We start from the raw sequence: 25,271 nt of genomic DNA, 5'->3' as shown, positions 1-25,271 counted from the left end.
ATTCATATGCAGCAGGTAAAGGTGAAGGGATCGTCCAGTCCCAGTACGGAAACAGCGGCTACTCTCAGATAGCTCAGAGCCAGTGTCAAAACCATCCCTGCTGACGCAATATGACTAATGGAGACAATTGCATACAGGTGCTTGACTTCCAAATGATGTAGCACTTAAAATTAGTGTGTGTGTGTGTGTGTGTGTGTGTATGTCCGAATATGTCCGTCCAGTTAAACATAGTCGTCCCTCTTGTGGTTAAAACTACTCATTGTCATTCCTGTCCTGCCATGCCTGGCCAAACACCAGCCGACCACCAGTGTCCATGCCAATGACCCTCTCCATAAAGTTGCAGTGCCAAGACAGCATCATCACCTGTTGATGAAGAGGAAGGGTTATACTTCTACAATGGCCTATTTTTTATTACCACCATCTGTTGGGAGGGGAATATCACCATCACATCCAGTATGAATTTGTTTGGGTTTGGTGTTTAATAATGCTAACAGTGCTTTAGGATGAATCCAACTCACACAGATAGATATATAGATATATAGATATATATGAGAAACACGGATGAGGATGGACACACACACACACTTCCCTTAAATATCCAGTGTTCTCACTTACATTAACATATCTGTCAGTTCCAGTCTGATGCCTGAGACGACTTTAGCTCTCAGACAAATGAAGGGTAGAGAATTGGGTCTCTTTGTGCCCTGTGGGGATGGTGGGCACAGAGTTTGTGTGTGTGTGTGTGTCAGTTTGTATGTGTGTGTGTCTGTCAGTGCAGGGCGGTGGTGCGTATGTAGCCTACTCTATGTGTGTGAGGCTGTGAGCAAATCCAGCGCCACAACCTTGACAGACTGAGCCAAGGGTAGGATGTTTTTTTCTCTCTCTGTTTTAGAGGCTTCGGGACAGAGCTGAAAACACAACTGCACTGAAGGTCAAGCACAGATGGACCAGACTAAATCATTTCTTATTCAAGCAGTGTGGAGGACATCCATATAGCTGCTTCCCATAATCCATCAGGTTAGTCATTCTGATCAAATGCATATACACACACAGTGGCGATTTTAGCATGTAAATCTCTGTGGGGCAAAAATAATAAAAGAATGTGGGATGCATGCCAGCAAAGCCACTACACAATACTAAACAATACATTAATTGCAATATAACGGTGAGAAACGGTACCCACAAACTGTTAGGGCCTACATAAAGCTGTCCCAACAGCAGATTCCCAACAGCAGTCCCAACACTGCTACATCTGGCTATTAGCGGAGCCTTGCCTGGCAACGAAACAGTTCATTCAGCCTCGTTTAATGCCTTTACAAAAAAACATAGCTGATTTGCTTAAACAAATGTGGTTTCTACTGACAATTGAGATTTACAAACTATGGCATAAGGGGACGACGAGCAGACAAGAGGCAATCCATCAGTTTGAATAAGACATCAATGAGCAAGCTAGGACGGACGTAGTCAATATAACCATTTGTTCAGCACTTTTGAAATGTACAGCGACAGAATTCAGAACATGGGCAACACCTAACATACCAACACCTAAGCTCCATATTTTCCACTGGCCACTCCCACCACAGAAAGCACTGAGCTAGGCTGAAACACCTGCATTTTGGAGCTGCATTTCTCAAGAAAGCAACCTAGAGACTTTTTTTATGCAGCTTTATTAACTCAATAATGAGGAGTTTGTTACTAACACTCATTCACTGCAGCAGAGTGTGTGTGTAACAGTCCCTGGATGTGGCAAGTCAGCAGCTACGTGAGTGGCGGTGAGAGCAACACAGACTGACAACTATGACTGCCTCCAAGACACTCACGCAACACTGCACCGCGCTAAATTACACAAACGCACACAAAAGTGTTTCCACTCGTGATGAAAACACATAGGCTATGTGCGTGCTTTAAATCAAATCATGTGCCGAACACAAGTGTAGACTTTGCCGTGAAAGCACATTTTTAATAGGGTATGAATAACATGTTTGACGAACACACTTCAGTTGCCCTTTCTACTACTTCGAGAATAGCTTTCTGTCACTACAGCTAGTGGGGGGGGGGGGGTACTAGGGAGAGGGCTCTGATGGCACAGTAGGGGGTTGGCAACGGGTACACTGGGGGACACTGAACCATGTACAGACCGCCAGGAAACAAACTGGCGTGCAACACCTGCAGACAACCACCTCCTGTGCCGAGTCCAGCATGACAGTACCTGGGGGGGGGGGGGCTACTGGGAAAGACATGCTAAAGGGCAAAACAACTAAGTTGTCAAGCACTCCTTCCCCTTACTCTCCTTCCTCCCCCTCTCTTGCTCTCTAGTCATTGCCAGAGGGTTGTGCGGTGACAGGATATCCTATCAGGGATGGGACAACTTTGATGGTGGTGGGGGGCCACAACAAATCTGAACTCATGAGAGCCACAGTTGCTCGCGGGGTGTAGAGAATGTTCGTTTTAGAGCAACTGCTGCAATCCTACACATGTTTGCCATGGGACAGAAGATTTTGCAATTTTGTAACTAATTTCATGCAATTCTGCTCATTTTGCCTTTGGGCAGATAGGAAAACAGGCTGTTTTACAGCTAATTTCCTGCAAGTGTACACATTTTGCCATAGGGTGTAGAGATGTTTTGTGTCGAAATTGCACCTTGTATATTCTAACTTGCAACAGTTGAGACCCAACAGGAGTTTTTAAAAATTATTTTATTTTAAATGTGGTGGGGCCCGTGGGCCGCCAGTTGTCCATCCCTGACTTATAAAATGCATATGATACTGTTGCTGTATTCACATCATCATGAAGGCTGTTCTGGGCCATTTCTTCACCCAGCAGCTGGCGTCTAGACGGCTACACGGATCAAGGTCGTCTTCTCGACCATTTGTTTCATCCATTAGCCGCTCGCTATTCACCTGGGTATAAGTATCCATTTTGCGCACCAATGTTCGCTCTAAACTTAGCCACGAGACTGCCGCGCTGAAATATCAGTCCGCAGAGAGAAGCAAGAGATTGCTCTGGAAAGTTGAGTGATTTTCAATGGTCAACAACCCGATTGGTCAATCGCCAAACATTTCTGTAAAAAAAGCAACGATTAAAGCATGTTTATGTTTTCTTTTTATTCGTCTCGTGCAGTTGAGGGTAGGTGTACCCGATTCATCTGCCCTCTGCGCCGGGTAAGCGAACTGTTGCTATTTTCAATAATTGCATGTACGTTTGTTCAGAAGGTACAAACTCCGAGGGCCCAGAGAGCATATCAAGTGCACTGTAGGTTTACCGCTGGCCAATCGAATGGCTCAGATGACTGTGTCCGCAGTATTGAAGCAGGCACAAAAAAAATATACAGCAAAGTTGATACTGTGAGATTTCAAAACGTTTAAAAACCATGACTAGAGAGAGACTGTCAACGAATATAGCAAAGAGCTGCTGTTTTTATGAATGGGTGTTTAAGTTTCTACTTAGCAGTGTCAACTGTATTCAGCGCTTACAACAAGCAGTGCACCAGTAATGAATGAGTAGGAACGTATTAATAGGCTTGCGTTATTATTAGTTGGATTGGGTCTTTTTTAATATCAAGGAATATTTAACTTTCTCTGTTCATAGGAGTAACAAAATGAATTTGTGCATGAGGCAGAAATAATGCCGTGTGCGACTGGAGTTGTCGTCAGCTGGAAGACATTGTCCCTTTTTGGTCAGTGTCAGTGGAGGAGAGAGAGAGGAGGGATGCAGGCACCGTCAGCCCAGAAAAATTAAAATAAAAAGCAAATTATTGAAATGTATGCTCACTCAGCTGTGCCGCACAAGTAATACAACAATGGATCTATTACCAGTGTGATCATATAGCCTACCTAATTAAAAAACAAAAAACTATTATTTAAAAAAATGTTCGGAAGAACAATACACTGGCAGGGCAATTCAAGCAAAGCCAATATGCAGTGATAATGTATTGGGCTTATAGCTTTCTGCACAAACCTCTGCTACAGTACTGTTTTAATTGGTTAATGTTGCATAGGCTTACGTTTTTTAAGTCATGTTAAAATCAAATTTAAGCGGTAGATCTCAGCTTGCATTTTGATCTTGACTCAGAAAAGGTTGCAGACCACTGTTCTAGAGTTTCCCTGTTAACACTATTGACTCAACATTAGCCACTTTCAATGAAACATACTGAAACAAAATGAACTATGCAAGAGATTGTTGTAGGCAGAACACATCGGAGTAAGATTCTATTGCATTGACAGCGACACTCAGCCCGTATGGTGCAGCATAAACAATCAGAGTTGCAGTAGGCCTATATGCAAATAGACTATTGCCATATATGGATCTGTGCCGTTTACTTTGAACTGGACTGCGTTTACAGCATGAGCGGTCATGAGTAGATGAACTTGTGAGATCAAAGCAAGAGCTGCATGAAGCCACATGTACATTTGTTCATATCCTCTGATAATTCACTAACTATTAGCCCAGTTATAGATTATTTATAGTCAGCAATAGGGGAGTGATTGCTTCCTACAAGAGCACAAAACGTGTACATTTCTAGACACCTTTGAAAAGCCAGTCAGTTAAAGAGCTTTTGTTTTGGTCTTAAAGGGGCAGTGTTGTATTTTGAGACAGGTTTGAATGATCTAAGTAGCCAATAGGCAGAGTGTAGCATAATTCGTCTGATTCTCTGTAGTAATGGTAGGAGAATAATAATGCATTTGATTTTGTAAAGTGGTTACGTGCATCAAACAACACAGCAGCATTTTCAATCACCTTGTCTGAACAACAAGTGGATAAAACAGGTTAATGTCAAGCCCTGCGTGTTTTTTTCCCCAAAAGTCTCATGGAATGTAGGCCGACATTGAACACCACACATAGGCTGCTGCTGTCGGCTGAATGATAGAACAGCTATTTCCATGTAAAAAAAATGTTACGGGATGCATTTTCTCCATAGTTTTTTACGCCAGTCCTCTCTGGTCGGCCAACATTATGATCAAGTAGCCTATTTGGCCACTGTTAAAACTGTAACTTAAAGAGGGTACAGCCTCAGTGTTCACAGTAAACCCCCTGGAAGTTGTACAGGACTTTCAATGTTTGCGTTCAGCAGACCTGAAATTTGCTCAGTGACGGAAAAAAAAAATGGAGGGAACATTGCTGCACACCATATATTCACCTCACCATTCTGGGACCAGGAGAAAATCAAACATCTGCTCTCTGTGGTCTCTCCGACTATAAAGAATGAAACGGTTTTGCCTCATTAATTTGCTTCTTTTTTCCCCCATTGGAATGGTGCATCTGTGAATGTTCAAGGTGGCTTTCTGTGCGCTAATTGCCTTCAGAATGCATGGCGCACTCACCAACTGCCGCACCGCTCAGCAGGGCTAGGCAGACCTAGATTCCTGTGGGCGACGGAGCGTGTCGACCACAATAGCCATTATCCATCGGTAATGACACGGTTACATGTTCGAGGCGAGTGTAGGCCTCTCTCTTTCTACAATAGCGTTTGATTTCATTACCTTAGGCTTATAGGTCGGTGGCTGATTGCCACCAAACGAGCCGGTCTGGTAGTTATGTCACCACCAGGCCCATCACAGCACGAGGTGGTGTTCAATCTCACAGGTGTACTTGAGGATGAGTAGCTCATTAGAAGGAGAGGTGATTATAATACTACTACTCAGGTATGAAGAGCTTTGGGATGGAAATCGTCAGACTAAACCTGTTATGGATCTTCCTGCCTGCGAGGTTTCTAATTTCATGCAGCTCACTCCACCCATCACCGGATGGTGCCAGAGACTCGGGGATCATAAACTGTCTGCCCAAACTTCCAGTGACCTCTGCCATCAGGCCACCAATAGGTTGCTAGGGGGCAGGATACCAGAGAGTCCTGCCTGCTCAGGTCAGAGCCTCCTCAGTCTCTCTCCCAGTGGACAACGGTGAGTGATGTTGTTATTGAAACGTGTGCATTTACTGTTGGTTGTTACGATTGCTAGTTGTTAATAGTAGTTGATGCTATGTGTTACTTAGTCCTTTGCTGATGTCACTATCCCCTTATAGTCTATTAATTGCTCTTGTGCTATTACTGATTCTGGTTTATTCATTCACATCTCTTCTCTGTACAGAACCATCTCATATATGTCCTCTGGAAATAAAGTTCTTTAGTGTGTGGAACGCTCTCGGAGGTTGCCTTATTCCTCTGAACGGGAAAGTTGACAGTGAATCACAGACCAGCCCAACTGGAGACCCGCTCTCTTTAAAAAAAAACTTTGGGATTCAAGTGGAAGGGGCACAAGGGCGGGAGAGTGGCGCATGATTCATGATATGCAATCAGACTCCCTCATTACCAAAGCAAATGCAATTAACTGGAGTGTGAGAAGGGGTTGCAAAGTAGCCAAGACCCCCATTAGGAATCAAATATCCCATTACTAATGCAGCGGTGGAGGGGGAGGAGTCAGCCGGAATGGGGCTTGAACCAGTGACCCTGTATTGTTACAATGCGAGGCAGCACACTTCAACCTGTGCCATCGAAGTCCACTCCTCTTAGCAAAATTCCACTCCAGTCCTCACCATCCGTGGCGGAGTCTGGGGACCTCTGACTCACACAGGGCCGATAGAGACACAGTCAGCACTGTCAGTCTGCATCTCTGTCTCAGCTTCACTGGCGGGTGGAGATGATCCCCGTGTGCCCTGGACACACACACGCACACAGGAGAGTTCTCTGTGGGAGTGTGTTTTTGGGTGACTATAAAAGGGCAGGGAACTACCACATGACACAAAATTCACTTCACCTGATCTTTGCCTACCCACATCCATCCATCCATCCATCCATGTAAGTGATTCTGACAGAGGCACACACTGCAGAGACCACAGGCAGTTCGCTGCCCCAGAGAACAAACACACATCACAGTATTCCACTCAATAGTTAGCTGGAGACTTCCGCTCCCTTTTTAACCGTGAGCTGAAGTTATTCGGTTGCTGAACTGCAGTGAGGTCTCTCTCTTTGACTCTGCCCTTGTTTGCCCTTCTCATACTCTGCTTTAGTGAGACTATACTATCAGATCTGATTAGCTTTGCCCAGCACACCACGGTCTATGGCCATCATCATTACCTCCACTCTGCTCCCCAGGGGGAAAGAGGCCACCAGGCAGGCTGGAGGAGAGGCACCCTGACTGGGACACAGGGGCCAGAGAATCCCCTGCATTATTACCAGGGCAGTAGACTAGAGTTAACTCCGTCTCTCTCTCTCACAGATTAGTGTAACAGCATCCTAGCATGGCCTGGAAGTGTCAGGTATACGCAACATCACCTACATAAAACAATCATACCGACCAATAGAAATGAAGAGAGAGGGAGGGTGTTTGTTGGAGAACATAATTCACTGCGGTGCTTAAGTGCAGAGGCAGATTGCAACAGAACATTTTCTGGAGAGAAACAACTCCAGACACTAGTCAACAACATAACACACACCCTATGTTGGTTTCACTGCCCGCAGAGTTCGACAGCTCTTCAACGCTTGGCTGCTCCTTACTGTCCTGCACACACACAGTCTTCAGTCGAAAATGCAGTGGGCTAGAACATACAAACTGCAGCCGAACACACACAGAATACTAACACAGGGAGAGAGAGAGGGAGAGCAAGAACGCCGTTGCCGCACCAAAACCCATCCAAGCGTCCCATATGAAACATCAGGATCTGACTCCCAACCCTGCAAGCAGAGCCCTCTGACTCCACTAGAGAATCAAATACTGACTATAAAATGCAGAAAGAAGCCCTGTGGTATTTGGACATCTCTAACATTCCAGATGAAACTCCTTTCACAGTTGGCTCCTTTCTCGACAGCTGGGGACATGAGAAAAATTACTGCCGGGCATAGAGAGACTCCCAGCTGTGATTTGAATTTGATACCCAAGTCCAGATAGTTGGTAGACTGGTGAAAGCCAGATTCCACCATGTTATGCCCTCTGTCTTGTGTCAGAACCATGGAGGATGGGAGGAATCCATTTTGAAGTATTTGAACATGGGCCCCGAGAGAAAAGCCTGCAAATGATGTTATGAAAACATATTTACTCCTGCTGACACTGTTCACCTACATGTTACAGTAGTTGTTCAATCCATCTGTGTGCTACTGAGCTGGATGTTTTATAAATGAGGGTTGATCGCAGCAGTGAACTCTGACCTAGTATTGATTCAACAGAGCAGGGAGAGACGTACAAAGACGGAACGTTTCAGCGGCCGCAATATCCTCTATGTGAAATCAATATAAAATCTTTGCCACACACACACACACACACACACACACACACACACACACACACACACACACACACACACACACACACACACACACACACACACACACACGGCTAGATGTTACATAACATTTATGATTTTCTTAAGTTAAATGAAAACAGTTATATAAAACAAAGACAAACAAACACTCTCCTCCCAGCATCTTGCCCCCTATTACAATCCATCAGTGTGAAAGGAACCCCCCCCGTGGGTTAAAGGTCACTGACCCCTAACCCTTCACCCCAACATGCCTGTCTGTCCGTCCATTAGCACCACAGCTTTGGTTCAGACTAACTGACACATGGTTCTGATTGATGCCATGGCAACCAAGGACATCTGCCCAGTCCTCTCGAGACCAAACAAAAGTCAGGCTATAGATTTTGTGTACAATACTTACATTCACACAGTTACAGAATCACAGACCCAAGGACTGTACTGTACTAGAAGATGAATTCGCTGGTCAGTGATACAGAGCAGGACATCAATCTCACACACACTCTCTCTCTCTCTCACTGGGGTGGGTGTGGTCCAATTACGGTCTGAGATGTGAACCGTAAAGTGTGTAGTGTAAAGTCCTGGTGTTATGGTCTCTGGTGGGTCTCCACCGAGTTCAGTTACGGGTTCTAGATGGCCCGGTCTTGGTGGGATCAGTAAAGTCTACATAGATCTGGTCTGAAACAGTTCTTGATGTGTTTTAAATCCACTTCAGATCAGGCCAGAACTCTGCTGCTACTCCTCCTTCCATCCAGGCCTCCAGCCATGTCTCTTACAGCTCTGAAACAACATGACACAGTGTTAGGACTCAACGTAATGGAAAATACAGCATGCTTGTCAAAATACATGTTTAAATCAACAACCTTTTACTGTATGTTGTATTTTACACCTTGCATCCTTATTCTTCAGCCTCACCATCTCCCAACCCATTGGCTTCCTGTCATCTCTCCTGCCCATTGGCGCTCTCCCCTCTTTCCCAATTAGCCCTCACCCCCCCCTGTCCTCTCTCCCCATTGGTCCCCCGTACCTCTCTTCTGCCTCACCATTGGCCCTTGGCGGCGGTGCTCCTCCTCTGCTGGGACAGGCTGTAGATCTCCTGCAGCTGTTTCTTCTGGTCATCACTGAGGGGCGTGGTCAGAGACTGGTACCAAGGCTGGTCAGTGTTCTGGACCCCTATAGTACACATGGGATAGAGTAAGGGTTAGATGCCTCTGTGTGTTTGTGTGTGTGTGGGCGAGCGTTCATACATGTATGCATGCATATTTGTCTTTCCTGTGTGTGTGTGTGTGTGTGTGTGTGTGTGTGCACAAGTAGCTGTGTGAGCGAGTCGGTGTGTGTAGATGTGTAACCACTTACTGAGTAGGGCAGCGGTGAAGAACTGGTACTCGTCCTCCCCATTGTCATAGTCCAGAGGTGTGTTGTACTCCTCCAGGGGTGTCCTCTCCAGCCCCTCTTCATCCCAGTAGTCTTCATCATCCTCCTCCTCCTCATCGTCCTCGTGGCCTACGCGTGTGCTAGTCTGCTGTTGCATCATGGCGTTACAGTTCTCATTCACCTCGTCCTCATCACTAGGGATCTCCTCTGTGGACGCAACACACACGCAGACAGACAAACAGAATGAATAGAAAAAGATGACCCTTTGACCTTTTTGAAAGGCACAATTCTTCTTAATGCTATTTTAAATATGCCAAATTACAGTAACAGCTGCTTAGCTAACATACATAACAATTTACTTCATCCTAACCTCCCCTGTACCCTGCTGTTCCCAATAACACTCCTATATTCCCAGAAGGTAAATTAACTCAAATGAAGCGAATATGGAGACTAAATGTGACAGAAGAACACTCAAAGTCATTCCCTCGGAGCTCGTCTCATCTACTACCTTTGTGTCTGACTGCACAACAACACTACAACCCCCAGAAGCACTCTGAATATTCTGGAACTCCAGGTTCTTCACACTTGACTGAGGAATGCCAGCACAGCTGCCGTGCGGCATGTAGGGAAATGTAGTGCAACTAATATGACCTGAAGGCAGAGTGAGAAGTCAAGCGAGAGAGCGAGAGAGAGCGAGAGAGAGCGAGAGAGAGCGAGAGAGAGCGAGAGAAAGAGCGAGAGAGAGAGAGAGAAAGAGGTTTATAGGTGTTGAAACCTGGCCATTGATGTGTAAAGCAACACACATGAACAGCTGAGGACTGATTCCCACCACATCCATAGCTAGTGTTAGTCGTGTCTTAAACTTCTACCATTGACATTATCCCTGGCCCTACCCAATGGCTTCCAAGAAGCGGGTTTGAGTCAACAGTATTAGCATCTCTCCTTTCCTTTTCTCTCCTCCTCTCTTGCCTGCTCTCTCCATTCCCCTCTCATTTGTTCTGTCTCCTCTCCTCCTCTGTCGCCCGTTTTCCTCATCTCACCGTTCTGGTCTTCCTCCGGTAACCCAGGACAGGCCAGAAGATCTGGCTTGTTGAGGCGGGAGGAGTAAAGGTGTTTGAGCCCCAGGAAGAGGAGCAGGACGCTGGGGACAATCTGAGCCGCTATCCCGTCTACCACCACTGGCCTGGAGGGTAGCTCCATCAGAACACTCAGTCCGATGATACACATCTTACGGTCATGGAGCCTGGGAGAGAGAGAGACAATGAACTACAGGTAGGTGGTGAATTAATCATGTACAGTGTACTGTAGTAGGTATAAGTATAGCATGTCCCTTATGTTTTTACACTGCTATAGGAAGAACACAGTGTGACTCAGTGATAACTAACAATAATGTTGATGAAGTGGACCGTATACAGTATGGGTCCAGTAGTATTTAGGGACCGTGGTTTAGGGCACGTTGTTTATCCACTGTACTTTATAGTGGGTAGGGTATAGGGCGTAGGATGTAGGGCGCATGGCTTAGTTTATACACTTACCCCAGGAAGAACTCAGTGTCATTCATCCACTGGTTGATGAAGTGAGCGGTGATGGGCTGTGGGGTGTGGGGGAAGTGCATGTTGTCCAGCGTGTGGATGAGCAGGGCTGGGTTGTAGTAGAGAGCAGCGATGGCCACCTGCAGACACATGGTCCTCAGCTCACTGGACTTCACACCTCTGGTTAGCCTCTCCAACACAGCCTCCACGAACAACGGGATACACTGGAGGAAGGGGGGAGTGAGAGAGAGAGAGAGAGAGAGCGAGAGAGCGAGAGAGCGAGAGCGAGAGCGAGAGAGAGAGAGAGAGAGAGAGAGCGAGAGAGCGAGAGAGCGAGAGAGCGAGAGAGCGAGAGAGCGAGAGAGCGAGAGAGCGAGAGAGAGAGCGAGAGAGCGAGAGAGAGAGCGAGAGAGAGAGCGAGAGAGAGAGCGAGAGAGAGAGCGAGAGAGAGAGAGAGCAAACAAGAGATACAACTGTGCCAAATCACATGCGGGTGAGAGAGAAGAATCAATTCAATATTGATAGCAATCATCCCTCCCAACGGGAGATTGAGGGTATGAAGAGGAAAGACCGTGCAAACTGATTTGGGCTGAACTGGGACCACTTCTACCCTTAAATACTACCCAGAAGCCTCCGCGGTCCCTCTCACCTGGTCAATGCCCCTCCCCCGACACTGGAGCACGATGACCTCTAGCAGCTTAGCAGCGTGACACTCTGCATCCTCACCTGCATCACTGGTCAGCACCTACAGCACAGGAGTCAAAGGTCAACATGGGACACTTCATCAAACTCTACCTGAACACACACACACACACACACATATATATGCTCACGCTCACCTTTTTGCACATGTTGTATATGACCTCTAAATATTTGGGGTTGGACAGGAGCATGTCTGTATCCACGGTAACGTAGTTGTGCAAAAGAGGCATCATATCTGAAAGAGAACAGACCGTGATCATCAGCATGTTTGGCCAGTATCACCATCATGCTATTCGACATCACATTCACTGTGATGTTCAATGTTCACGAGACAGGTGTGTAAGCCCAATATTCTCACTCAGTGACTCAGTACTCTACCCGTGAAGTAGTCAAAGCAGTCGTTCTGGAAGACCTCGTAGAGCACCGCCAGTAGCTGCCACATCTGAGGGGAGATGGTCTGGCAGGTCAACCCAAACCCCAGGGACAGAATCTCCTCGTAGAACTCTGGAGGGGAGAGAGAAGAGGAGGAAACAGATCATCGAATTGATGTTTCCCTTTGAGAGATAAACAATCTTTCACAGTGACCCCCCACACTCTTCTTGAAGGAAACTAACATTATACAAGTTATCACATAACCCATTCATTAACATAGAGCTGTATTCTCGCCTTACTCACACACACACACACACACACACGGTGCTTGGTTATCTGGGATTTGGGAAGCAAAAGGGGAACATCTTTTGATAATTAGACCGTGCTCATTGTGCGACGGAAATGGACAAGGTGCTATACAAGACGGGGGGGGTAGCTCAATGGAACAGGAAGTGAGATTAATATGGTTATTGTGTAATGTGTGTGTGAAAAGCACACACACACACACCCACAAAAGGTCACACAGAAGAAGACACACACACAGCAAACAAATGAGTATGTGTGTACACACAAAAACAGACAGTGACGTGAGCACACACACCTGCCATACCTATGATGGGCTTCTGCAGCACCAGGCCTATCACCTGTAAACAGATGCCCTCCAACTGCTGAGTGATCTGAGAGAGAGAGGGAGAGAGAGAGGGGAAGAGAGAGAGAGAGAGAGAGAGAGAGAGAGAGAGATGGAGAGAGGGGAAGAGAGAGAACACGATAACGAAAGAACGAGACAGTCAAGAGGGTGAGAGAGGAAAGATACAGGCAGAAAGAGAGAGAGAGATATCAAAAGGTCAAAGATCTATTGATCCCAGGCTAACATCGGTCTGACATAGGGAGGGCGGCACAATTACCGTATAACCAACTGTTATGGATAAAATAACAGTCATAAACGGAAAATGTGGAAGGAACAGCTGACTGAAGACAGAGCGGCAGGGCAAATCGTACGGTTGAGTGTTTCTGCGGTAACATGGACTCTTAACAACGTTATGAAATGCACATTGTTCATTCAAATGGTGTTAACTGGTGTGGCTCATGTAGTTCTGTAATGTCAGTGGAGTTGAATCGACAAATCACAGCACATATTGACGGGTACACTTCCTGTTTCTACTTCTATGGGTGCACTCGCAATGGCCGCCAGTCCACCCATCACACCATCATCGACTTGAATGGGGACGCCCGTTCTATTCATTCTATTTCTATGGCGGCACATGTGGTCAGGAGCGGAGAGGGAAAACGGTTATTACGGAGAGCACAGTCATTTGGCTGGCCAATTACTGTCATCCAAAATCCCATGACCGTCACAGCCCTAGTCTGACATACAGGATGTTCAATAGCACTGTGTGTTCACACAAAGCAGGGGAGAGGGAGCAAATCAATCACACATTCAACTGGAGCTTCAGAGGACTCGATTTGGAATAGGGTGAGTGTGTGTGTGTGTGTGTGTGTACATCTATAGAATGCGTGAGTATACAGTTGGTCTCACCTCCTTGTGGTCCTCCATAACAGTGAGTATGGTGTCTATGGTGCTGAGGATCCCCAGAGCCATCACCGTCTTGTCTTCACTCTCCTCATACTCTTCACTCTGTAGCACCTTGGTGAAGATCTCAGCCTGGAGACACACATACAATCTCAGCCTGGAGACACACATACAATCTCAGCCTGGAGACACACGTACAATCTCAGCCTGGAGACACACGTACAATCTCAGCCTGGAGACACACGTACAATCTCAGCCTGGAGACACACGTACAATCTCAGCCTGGAGACACACATACAATCTCAGCCTGGAGACACACATACAATCTCAGCCTGGAGACACACATACAATCTCAGCCTGGAGACACACATACAATCTCAGCCTGGAGACACACATACAATCTCAGCCTGGAGACACACATACAATCTCAGCCTGGAGACACACATACAATCTCAGCCTGGAGACACACATACAATCTCAGCCTGGAGACACACATACAATCTCAGCCTGGAGACACACATACAATCTCAGCCTGGAGACACACATACAATCTCAGCCTGGAGACACACATACAATCTCAGCCTGGAGACACACATACAATCTCAGCCTGGAGACACACATACAATCTCAGCCTGGAGACACACATACAATCTCAGCCTGAAGACCAATCAAACAAAAACGTCACAAAATGTTGTCATAATATATGCACAAACTGTTTCAGATAGGAAGCATGCGGGCGCCTTTACACACACACACACATAAAACGCAGAGACAGAGACACGCAGAGACAGACACATAGAGACAGAGACACGCAGAGACAGAGACACGCAGAGACAGAGACACGCAGAGACAGAGACAGAGACACGCAGAGACAGAGACGCAGAGACAGAGACACGCAGAGACAGACACGCAGAGACAGAGACGCAGAGACACGCAGAGACGCAGAGACACACGCAGAGACAGAGACACGCAGAGACAGAGAAGCAGAGACAGAGACACGCAGAGACAGAGACACGCAGAGACAGAGACACGCAGAGACAGACACGCAGAGACAGAGACGCAGAGACAGACACACGCAGAGACAGACACACGCAGAGACAGACACACGCAGAGACAGACACACGCAGAGACAGACACACGCAGAGACAGACACACGCAGAGACAGAGACACGCAGAGACAGAGACACGCAGAGACAGAGACACGCAGAGACAGAGACGCAGAGACAGACACACGCAGAGACAGAGACACGCAGAGACAGACACACGCAGAGACAGAGACACGCAGAGACAGAGACACGCAGAGACAGAGACACGCAGAGACAGAGACACGCAGAGACAGAGACACGCAGAGACAGAGACACGCAGAGACAGACACACGCAGAGACAGACACACGCAGAGACAGAGACACGCAGAGACAGAGACACGCAGAGACAGAGACACGCAGAGACAGACACACGCAGAGACAGACACACGCAGAGACAGAGACACGCAGAGACAGAGACACGCAGAGACAGAGACACGCAGAGACAGACACACGCAGAGACAGACACACGCAGAGACAGACACACGCAGAGACAGACACACGCAGAGACAGACACACGCAGAGACAGACACACGCAGAGACAGACACAGAGACAGAGACGCAGAGACATATACACGTAGAGACAGAGACGCGGAGACAGAGACACGCAGAGACAGAGACACGCAGAGACAGAGACACGCAGAGACACGCAGAGACAGAGACACGCAGAGACACGCAGAGACACGCAGAGACAGAGACACGCAGAGACACGCAGAGACAGAGACACGCAGAGACACGCAGAGACAGAGACACGCAGAGACAGAGACACGCAGAGACACGCAGAGACAGAGACACGCAGAGACACGCAGAGACAGAGACACGCAGAGACACGCAGAGACAGAGACACGCAGAGACAGAGACACGCAGAGACACGCAGAGACACGCAGAGACACGCAGAGACACGCAGAGACAGAGACACGCAGAGACAGAGACACGCAGAGACAGAGACACGCAGAGACAGAGACACAGAGACAGAGACACAGAGACAGACACAGACACGCAGAGACACAGACACGCAGAGACAGACACAGAGAAACAGACACGCAGAGACAGACACAGAGAAACAGACACAGAGACAGAGACACGCAGAGACAGACACACAGAGACAGACACACAGAGACAGACACACAGAGACACAGACACGCAGAGACAGACACAGAGAAACAGACACAGAGAAACAGACACGCAGAGACAGACACAGAGAAACAGACACGCAGAGACAGACACAGAGAAACAGACACGCAGAGACACAGAGAGACAGACACAGCGAGACAGTCACAGAGAGACAGACACGCAGAGACACAGACACGCAGAGACAGACACAGAGAACCAGAGAGACAGACACAGAGAGACAGACACGCAGAGACAGACACGCAGAGACAGACACAGACGCAGAGACAGACACAGAGACAGAGACACGCAGAGACACGCAGAGACAGAGACACGCAGAGACAGAGACACGCAGAGACACGCAGAGACAGAGACACGCAGAGACAGAGACACGCAGAGACAGAGACACGCAGAGACACGCAGAGACACGCAGAGACAGAGACACGCAGAGACACGCAGAGACAGAGACACGCAGAGACACGCAGAGACAGAGACACGCAGAGACAGAGACACGCAGAGACAGAGACACGCAGAGACACGCAGAGACACGCAGAGACAGAGACACGCAGAGACAGAGACACGCAGAGACACAGACACGCAGAGACACAGACACGCAGAGACACAGACACGCAGAGACAGACACAGAGAAACAGACACGCAGAGACAGACACAGAGAAACAGATACAGAGACAGAGACACGCAGAGACAGAGACAGACACAGAGACAGAGACACGCAGAGACACAGACACGCAGAGACAGACACAGACACGCAGAGACAGACACAGAGAAACAGACACGCAGAGACAGACACAGAGAAACAGACACGCAGAGACACAGAGAGACAGACACAGCGAGACAGTCACAGAGAGACAGACACGCAGAGACACAGACACGCAGAGACAGACACAGAGAACCAGAGAGACAGACACAGAGACACAGACACGCAGAGACAGACACGCAGAGACAGACACAGAGACACAGAGAGACAGACACGCAGAGACAGACACAGAGACACAGAGAGACAGACACGCAGAGACACAGACACGCAGAGACAGACACAGAGAACCAGAGAGACAGACACAGAGACACAGACACGCAGAGACAGACACGCAGAGACAGACACAGAGACACAGAGAGACAGACACGCAGAGACAGACACAGAGACACAGAGAGACAGACACGCAGAGACAGACACGCAGAGACAGACACGCAGAGACAGACACGCAGAGACAGACACGCAGAGACACAGACACAGAGACACAGAGAGACAGACACAGAGAGACAGACACAGAGAGACAGACACAGAGAGACAGACACAGAGAGACAGACACAGAGTGACAGACACAGAGTGACAGACACAGAGAGACAGACACAGAGACACGCAGAGACACGCAGAGACAGAGACACGCAGAGACACGCAGAGACACGCAGAGACACGCAGAGACAGAGACACGCAGAGACAGAGACACGCAGAGACACGCAGAGACAGAGACACGCAGAGACAGAGACACGCAGAGACACGCAGAGACAGAGACACGCAGAGACATGCAGAGACAGAGACACGCAGAGACAGAGACACGCAGAGACAGAGACACGCAGAGACAGAGACACGCAGAGACACGCAGAGACACGCAGAGACAGAGACACGCAGAGACAGAGACACGCAGAGACACGCAGAGACAGACACAGAGAGAGACACGCAGAGACAGACACAGAGAGAGACACAGAGACACAGAGAGAGACATACACGCAGAGAAACAGACATGCAGAGACAGAGACACGCAGAGACAGACACACAGAGACAGACACAGAGACAGAGACACGCAGAGACAGACACAGAGAAACAGACACGCAGAGACAGACACAGAGAAACAGACACAGAGAAACAGACACGCAGAGACATACACGCAGAGACACAGAGAGACAGACACAGAGAGACAGACACGCAGAGACACAGACACGCAGAGACAGACACAGAGAACCAGAGAGACAGACACGCAGAACCAGAGAGACAGACACGCAGAGACAGACACGCAGAGACAGACACGCAGAGACAGACACGCAGAGACAGACACGCAGAGACACAGAGACAGACACGCAGAGACAGACACGCAGAGACACAGAGACAGACACAGAGAGACAGACACAGAGAGACAGACACAGAGAGACAGACACAGAGAGACAGACACGCAGAGACAGACACGCAGAGACACGCAGAGACAGACACGCAGAGACAGACACGCAGAGACAGACACGCAGAGACAGACACGCAGAGACAGACACGCAGAGACAGACACGCAGAGACACGCAGAGACAGACACGCAGAGACACGCAGAGACAGACACGCAGAGACACGCAGAGACACAGACACGCAGAGACGCAGACACGCAGACACGCAGAGACATAGACACGCAGAGACACAGACACGCAGAGACAGACACGCAGAGACACGCAGAGACACAGACACGCAGAGACACAGACACGCAGAGACACAGACACGCAGAGACACAGACACGCAGAGACACAGACACGCAGAGAAACAGACACGCAGAGAAACAGACACGCAGAGAAACAGACACGCAGAGAAACAGACACGCAGAGAAACAGAGAAACAGACACACAGAGACAGACACACAGAGAAACAGACACACAGAGACAGACACACAGAGACAGACACACAGAGACAGACACGGAGAAACAGACACGGAGAAACAGACACGGAGAAACAGACACGCAGAGACAGACACGCAGAGACAGACACGCAGAGACAGACACACAGAGACAGACACACAGAGACAGACACACAGAGACAGACACACAGAGACAGACACACGGAGAGACAGACACGCAGAGACAGACACACAGAGACAGACACACAGAGACAGACACACAGAGACAGACACACAGAGACAGACACACAGAGACAGACACACAGAGACAGACACAGAGACAGACACACAGAGACAGACACACAGAGACAGACACACAGACATACACGGAGAAACAGACACGCAGAGACAGACACACAGAGACAGACACACAGAGACAGACACACAGAGACAGACACACAGAGACAGACACACAGACACACACGGAGAAACAGACACGCAGAGACAGACACGCAGAGACAGACACGCAGAGACAGACACGCAGAGACAGACACGCAGAGACAGACACGCAGAGACACAGAGAGACACAGAGAGACACAGAGAGACACAGAGAGACACAGAGAGACACAGAGAGACAGAGCGAGGTTTGATGCACTCTTAATGTAGAATCATACTGGTGAAGATAGTATACATACCTCCTGCCTCTTTCTCACACACACACAGAGATCTTGTTAAACAGTAGAGCATGCCAGTGGTGGCATAGGGGGCGTACCAGGTTCTGGGTCATGTCGACGGCGATGACAGCCACTTCCTGGTTGTACTCGCAGATCATCTTCTGAATGACATTAGTGAGGTCATCGTTCTCCGTCTCCTTGATGACGTGGAGCAGCTCCTGCATGACAGGCCGGATGTAGGGCCTGATGTAGACCTTAGCTAAAGAGAGGCAGAGAGGGTTCAGAGTGTGTGTGTGTGTGTGTCTGTGCTAGCGACGCTTGTGCATGTTTGTATGCATGTGTGCACGTCCGTGCGTGTGTGTGAACCTCAGACCTTGCTCCTGGTTGCTGACCAGTGTCTGCAAGGCGATAGCAGCCTCCACCTTGACGGGCATCTCCTTGTCTGCTATGAGGCCCTGTTTGACCAGCTCCACCGCATTCCTCAGGACCAACTCGTTATGGAAACGCAGCGGGCTGAACGAATGCAGCACCCAGCACGACTGAGGACAAACACAGGGTCACAATCACTGATCTATATACCACACGGATGGGCATCGCTACCAGTGTGGAGCCGATCCACATTATGTACAAATCAGCGCTGTCCACTTCCAGTCACCAAAATGTGCAGTGGTGCTTCCCAACACGATCACCAGCCTGAAGAGGGCCAGTAAGTAAAATAGCAGGGGTGAGGAGGGTAAAGAAACGCAGAAAGCTGAAGGGGGATGTTTAATCCATATAAAACAGGACTGACAGACCATTCTGACTCATATGGATGGACTGTATGGAATGTAGCACCCAACAGGACTGTAGGTATAAAGAGGGAAGGAGCCATCTGCTCACACACAATAACACACATACACTTCTATTTTTTATTTTACCTTCTTTTAACTAGGCAAGTCAGTTAAGAACAAATTCTTATTTTCAATGACGGCCTAGGAACAGTGGGATAACTGCCTTGTTCAGGGATTTTTACCTTGTCAGCTCAGAGATTCGATCTTGCAATCTTTCGGTCCAACGCTCTAACCACTAACCGGCTACCTGCCGCCCTACATGTTCTTACACACCCATTCTCAGCTCCATGAGAAGGGTTGGGTTAGAGGGGCCCTGGAGTGAAAGCGCACGCACGCGTGCGTGTGTGTGTGTCTCACCCTGGCCCGGAGGTATCCCAGAGGGGAGTTGAGTAGAGGGAAAACGTAATTCTGTAACATCAGCTCCATCTGCTCCCTGTACACCCTCTTCTACAGGACGACAACAGGAAGAGAGGACTCAGTCACAGATAGACTAAACAGGCCATAAAACAAGAGGGGAAAGTACAGAGACAGCCACACTTGTTGACCTTCAGTAGGAGTTCGGCTAGTGAGCCGATGACATGCAGCGCCCCATCCTTCCTGCGGGGGTCAGCAGAGGGCTCCATCATGATCTGGTGGCAGAACTCCATCATCTGGGGAAGAACCTGGGAGGGGAAGGGGGGCAGAGCAGTGATGCAAGTCATATCAGAAGACTCAGTTAAGGAAAGGAAATGAGGAAAGTAACCTAGTTAGGAGTGTTGGGTAGTTTTTGTTTGGTTCTAGTGTGGTTCTCCACTCACCTCCTTCCTCTTGCGGGCTGCTTTACACAGGAGGCTCTGGGCGGCGGTGGCAGGGAGGGCATGGTCATCATACACATCTGGAACAGAGAATGAAACCCAGCCAAGATCACAATTGACCTTATCTCTATTCTGTGGAAGCCATACATTTTCAACCTAACATGTCAGTATGTATACTGACCATACAACGTCCCACTACCTCCGTAACTACTAACTGATTGAGTTACAGAACGTGTGTACTCACTGAATTTCATGCGGATGTACTCGTATGGATCCTCCTGCCACAGTTTCTCATCCTCGTCTTTGTAACACATTAGAGGGAAGATCACCTCTTGGCTGATGGTCTGTGGAACGCACAGTACACACACACACACACACACACACACACACACACACACACACACACACACACTCAGGTTAACTACTAAAAGTGGAATTGTAACATCGTTTTCAGAAGCATAGCAGTATTCTGATTAGCTCAATTACTAAGTATATAAAACAGCAGATATAAATGCTGACAGAAAGATTAGACAAATTTAACTTTGATCATCACCTGCCACATACTGTAACTCAATCCAAAATGTCACACACCGGCATAACAAGGTGTAATTTCCCACATTTGTGATGGAAAAGACCTAAATATAAATCCAATCCATTATTATTAGTGTGTCACAGAGATACAGGTGTCGTGGTGTCTGTCTGACCCACCTGCATGTGTGGCTTCATGTGTTTCCAGGTGAGGGAGTGAGACAGGCCCTGGTTCAGGTAGTTAAGAGACTTCTGGAGGACGTGAGGCGTGACATACTGCTTCTGTCGGTGTTGGTCCAGCACCTTCAACAGGACCTGAAGGAGACCACCCAGAGACGAGGTCACACCAGATCGTACGGGGTCAGACTAAACGGAAGACTACTGCCACACACACACACACACACACACACACCATTGGTAGATGTGGACTAACAGACAATCTATACATTCAAGCGGGATGTCATATTTAGAATGTTACAGACTCTTACCTGTTGGATCCCTACAGCGTACGTCTTCAAGAAAAAGTCTGCAAACTCAAAGTACTCCTTTGTCACGTTGCCTGGGCTTCCGTACCTGCCACACAAGTATAGAGCAACATGGTTAGACTGAAAAAAAAGGCTACGATCCACAATCAAACAAACATATTCACATCAACATACATCCAAATTCATCAACACACAAATACATCTCCCGTGTCCCCTCACCTCTCGAACAGTCTGGTGATGATGTATAGGGCCCACTTCTTACTCTTCCACCACACCAAGTCAGGACGGTCATCCTCATCCACTTCCAACGTCTCCTAGCAACCACACACACACACACAACAGAGGTTCGCCACTCCCTTTCAATAAAAAAAAACGTAGGTCGAAGAATTCGCAGGAGGCTGGCAGGTCTACACAAATAAGGATGACGAAATAAAACGTACTGGGGGGACATCTCTGTCCATAACAGCTCTGAGGAGCTCCATCCACTGGGTAATGACTGTGTTATTAATCAGCTGGAGAGGCAGGGAGTACTGTAGGAGCAGAATAGAGAGACACTGGTATTAGTATCACACACAATTGCACACGCATGCCACATGCAGTCAGTCACAGACACTTGAGCACGCACAGTCAGTCAGTCACACACACAGTCTCTTCTCTCACCTGTACGAGTGCGTGGAAGATCTTGAGGATCTGTTTCTGTATGAGGACAGAGAAGATGGTGCCGTCAGGCAGTAGCTGGGTGACGAGCTGCTGTATACGGGGCAGGAAGATCTGCATGGCTGCTAGCAGCGGATCCCTCTCCTCCGCCTTCTTATACCTGACACACACACACACACGATATCGTCGACAACAGGCTGGGTGCAATGACTGAAAAATGTAAATGAAATAATCATTTATATCACTCAGCTTATACACTAGAACTACTAAACTAGGACTGAAAATGGTGGCTCAAAACACTGCATCGTTACGACTTGATCACTAGTGAGAGTGACGGGTCCTCAGGTGGGACAAACAGCGCCGGTTGGTTGACTCACTCGTAGGTCTTGACAAGCTGGTAGAGGGCCAGCAGGCTGCCGTACCAGCTGCCACTGTTCTGAGACTGCAGATACAGGCCGATCTTATCCACTATGGCCGTCCAGCGCCCAGGGAAGTCATGCTTTATGATGGCTCGCAAACACACTGTCAACTGGGCCCTGGGAGAGAGAATACACACACATACATCAGCATTGTATTCTTTCTATAACATGCCATCACTAAACGATCCTCCCATCCCTCTTCATTGGGCACTTGTAGTCACAGATGATCTATACAGTCAAGTGACCGTGTTTCAAAGACTCTAGGTAGATCAGAGCAGAGGACCCGGAGCAGGGCACCAGCTGCCCTGAGTATCAGGCTAAGAGTTAAGGGTTAGTGGGTTAAGGGAGGTAAAGGAGGTTAGGACAGCAGGACCCACCGGATGGACTCGGGACACTGGATGATGCCCTCCACGATGTTGTCTCTGATCTGAGTGCGGTCGTTCTCGTGGATGTTGAAGGGGAACACCACCTCCCCTAGAGAGGGCTCGCGGTCCTGCCAGTACTGGCTCACCATGTTCTTTAAGTAGATGGCCGCTGGCAAACAGAGATCACTCAGACTGGCAAGACTGACACAATTATACCTTACAATTCATTCATTCATTCATGTGCCAGTTTCCCGGGCACAGATTAAGCTTAGTCCTGGACTAAAAAGCATGCTTGATGAAGAACCTTCATTGAAAGTGATCTTTTGCCCAGGACTAGGCTTAATCTGTGTCCTGGACACAGGCCCAAAGTGAGGCTATTATCAGTGTTGTTTATAGTTGTTGCATTGGTCCAGTGATGTTTTAAAAACAGCCAGATGCAGGTCTTTATGTCATGTTCTGAGGCAAGGTTCTTACCTGCTTGGCGAACAGGGAACTCCACCTGTTCAGACACAATGATCTGGAGCAGAGTGGGGGCGAAGTTGATGATCTTGTACGACTGGAACACACAAAATAAGACACTGTTTTAAAATGAGCTCAACCCAAATCGGACCACATAAAGTTAAGCGCCTGACTACTTCAGGTGTCAGCGTCACATCTACAGCGCACAGTGAGCACAGTGGTCAAAACAATTATATGATGACAGAGCAGAGTGTAAGGAGGTGGACTCCCAGGTTGTTTGTTGATGTCAATACTAACTGAAGAACAAGGAAAACACAGAGCAGGTGAAGCATGTAGCCTATTCGCTCCTCTCACACTCACATCAATTTTGTCAGACCAGTTATCAGATTTAAGGTTGTAAAAAAGAGCCAGGGTCTGTCAAAGTTATAACCAGGAAACAACAATTAAAAAAGGAGGGATATTTTGAACCCGAATTCTTTCTCTTTTACCTCGCTCTTTCTTTATCTCCCTCCTCTCCTTGTCAGTGTTCCGTCTCCGGCAAATGCTCCTAATTTCAATTGGTTGCATCACTGACTGACAGGCATTTCATACAGACACACCAATCATTTGTCCCGGTTAGAATTCACCGGTCAAATCCAATGAACCATCGAAATTGTAAACTTTTACTATCGCTGGCTGAAATTGCTGCAAACTCGCGCGTGACGTCTACAATTCCAATCCAATCGGACACTTGCTAGTTACATTGTTTCACGAATAGCTCCATCTCCGGACTGCTGCACAGTGGGCGCACTCTCCCTCACAATTATATTGTTCTCCGGTGCAACAGTTTGTGTTGCAAGTTACATTACATGTCAATCTACTGTTTCGTGTCCTACACAATAAACAGAGAGATGCAAACATAAGTTATAGAAGGACTAATCATTGATCCCGAAACACGGCCTTATTGCGATCCCAAATCATAAACACGGACAACCCTTTCTGGAAATGGGTTCATGCTGACCGGATAACAAAAACAACAAAGTTATTTTGGGCATCCACCCACCTGATTGAGTTCGTTTTCAGCCGCTATCCGGAGGTTGGGATCAATCGTCCCTTTCAGGGCTTGAATTATCCTATTGGGATCCATAATGTCAAATCCAGGTCTAATCGAGTGGTAATTTCTATGTTTCACAATCACATTTATGAACTGCTTCAGATTCGGCAAAGCGTTATGGAGCTGCCCTAGCCCTGCCCCATTTTACCGGCAATCAGCAGGCGGTGGACGCAAAGCAATGTAAATAGTGGCGATTTACGGTAGCCCCTCTTTCTTCTTCTCTCTGTAATAGGTATAGACATTGCAGAGATTAGTCTTTACTGCTACCTTAAGAACTGGAGTGGTCATGACTGAAAATATCCCTTCAGTCAATCATTTGTGGTAACCTTTGATTTGACGTGATGTTTCTTAACCAGAGGCGCAGGCAAGGGTGGGCCCACTGGGGAGCCAGGCCCACCAAATCAGATTTAG

The 25,271-nt window shown here is 48.0% G+C and overlaps 1 protein-coding gene across 5 annotated transcripts; it reads right to left on the bottom strand.

Moving 5' to 3' along the window:
* Positions 1–3,509: 3,509 nt before the first annotated feature.
* On the bottom strand, positions 3,510–25,019 carry LOC118392566 (importin-8-like). 5 transcript variants are annotated; one of them, XM_052460217.1, is made up of 25 exons: positions 24,810–25,019; positions 23,783–23,864; positions 23,321–23,477; positions 22,902–23,060; positions 22,528–22,684; positions 22,308–22,397; positions 22,087–22,181; positions 21,871–21,955; positions 21,563–21,697; positions 21,099–21,198; positions 20,858–20,934; positions 20,606–20,722; positions 20,418–20,507; positions 19,604–19,769; positions 19,329–19,489; positions 13,762–13,887; positions 12,826–12,901; positions 12,231–12,356; positions 11,990–12,087; positions 11,800–11,895; positions 11,154–11,374; positions 10,659–10,861; positions 9,601–9,825; positions 9,272–9,417; positions 3,510–9,024 (listed from the first exon to the last, which is right to left on the bottom strand). In XM_052460217.1, the coding sequence occupies exons 1-24, from the start codon at positions 24,891–24,893 to the stop codon at positions 9,284–9,286; spliced, it is 3,060 nt and encodes a 1,019-aa protein (XP_052316177.1). In that variant the 5' UTR covers positions 24,894–25,019; the 3' UTR covers positions 3,510–9,024; positions 9,272–9,283. The 5 variants fall into 5 exon arrangements, with proteins under 5 accessions (XP_052316177.1, XP_052316178.1, XP_052316179.1 ...); XM_052460218.1 differs by having other exon boundaries at positions 9,288–9,417; XM_052460219.1 differs by having other exon boundaries at positions 12,835–12,901.
* Between the last annotated feature and the right edge of the window lie 252 nt (positions 25,020–25,271).

Source organism: Oncorhynchus keta, chromosome 13 (assembly GCF_023373465.1).
Source record: "Oncorhynchus keta strain PuntledgeMale-10-30-2019 chromosome 13, Oket_V2, whole genome shotgun sequence".
In the NCBI taxonomy this organism is placed as follows: domain Eukaryota; kingdom Metazoa; phylum Chordata; class Actinopteri; order Salmoniformes; family Salmonidae; genus Oncorhynchus; species Oncorhynchus keta.
The sequence above is the reverse complement of the archived record's forward strand: the minus strand, read 5'-3'. Positions and strand labels throughout refer to the sequence as shown.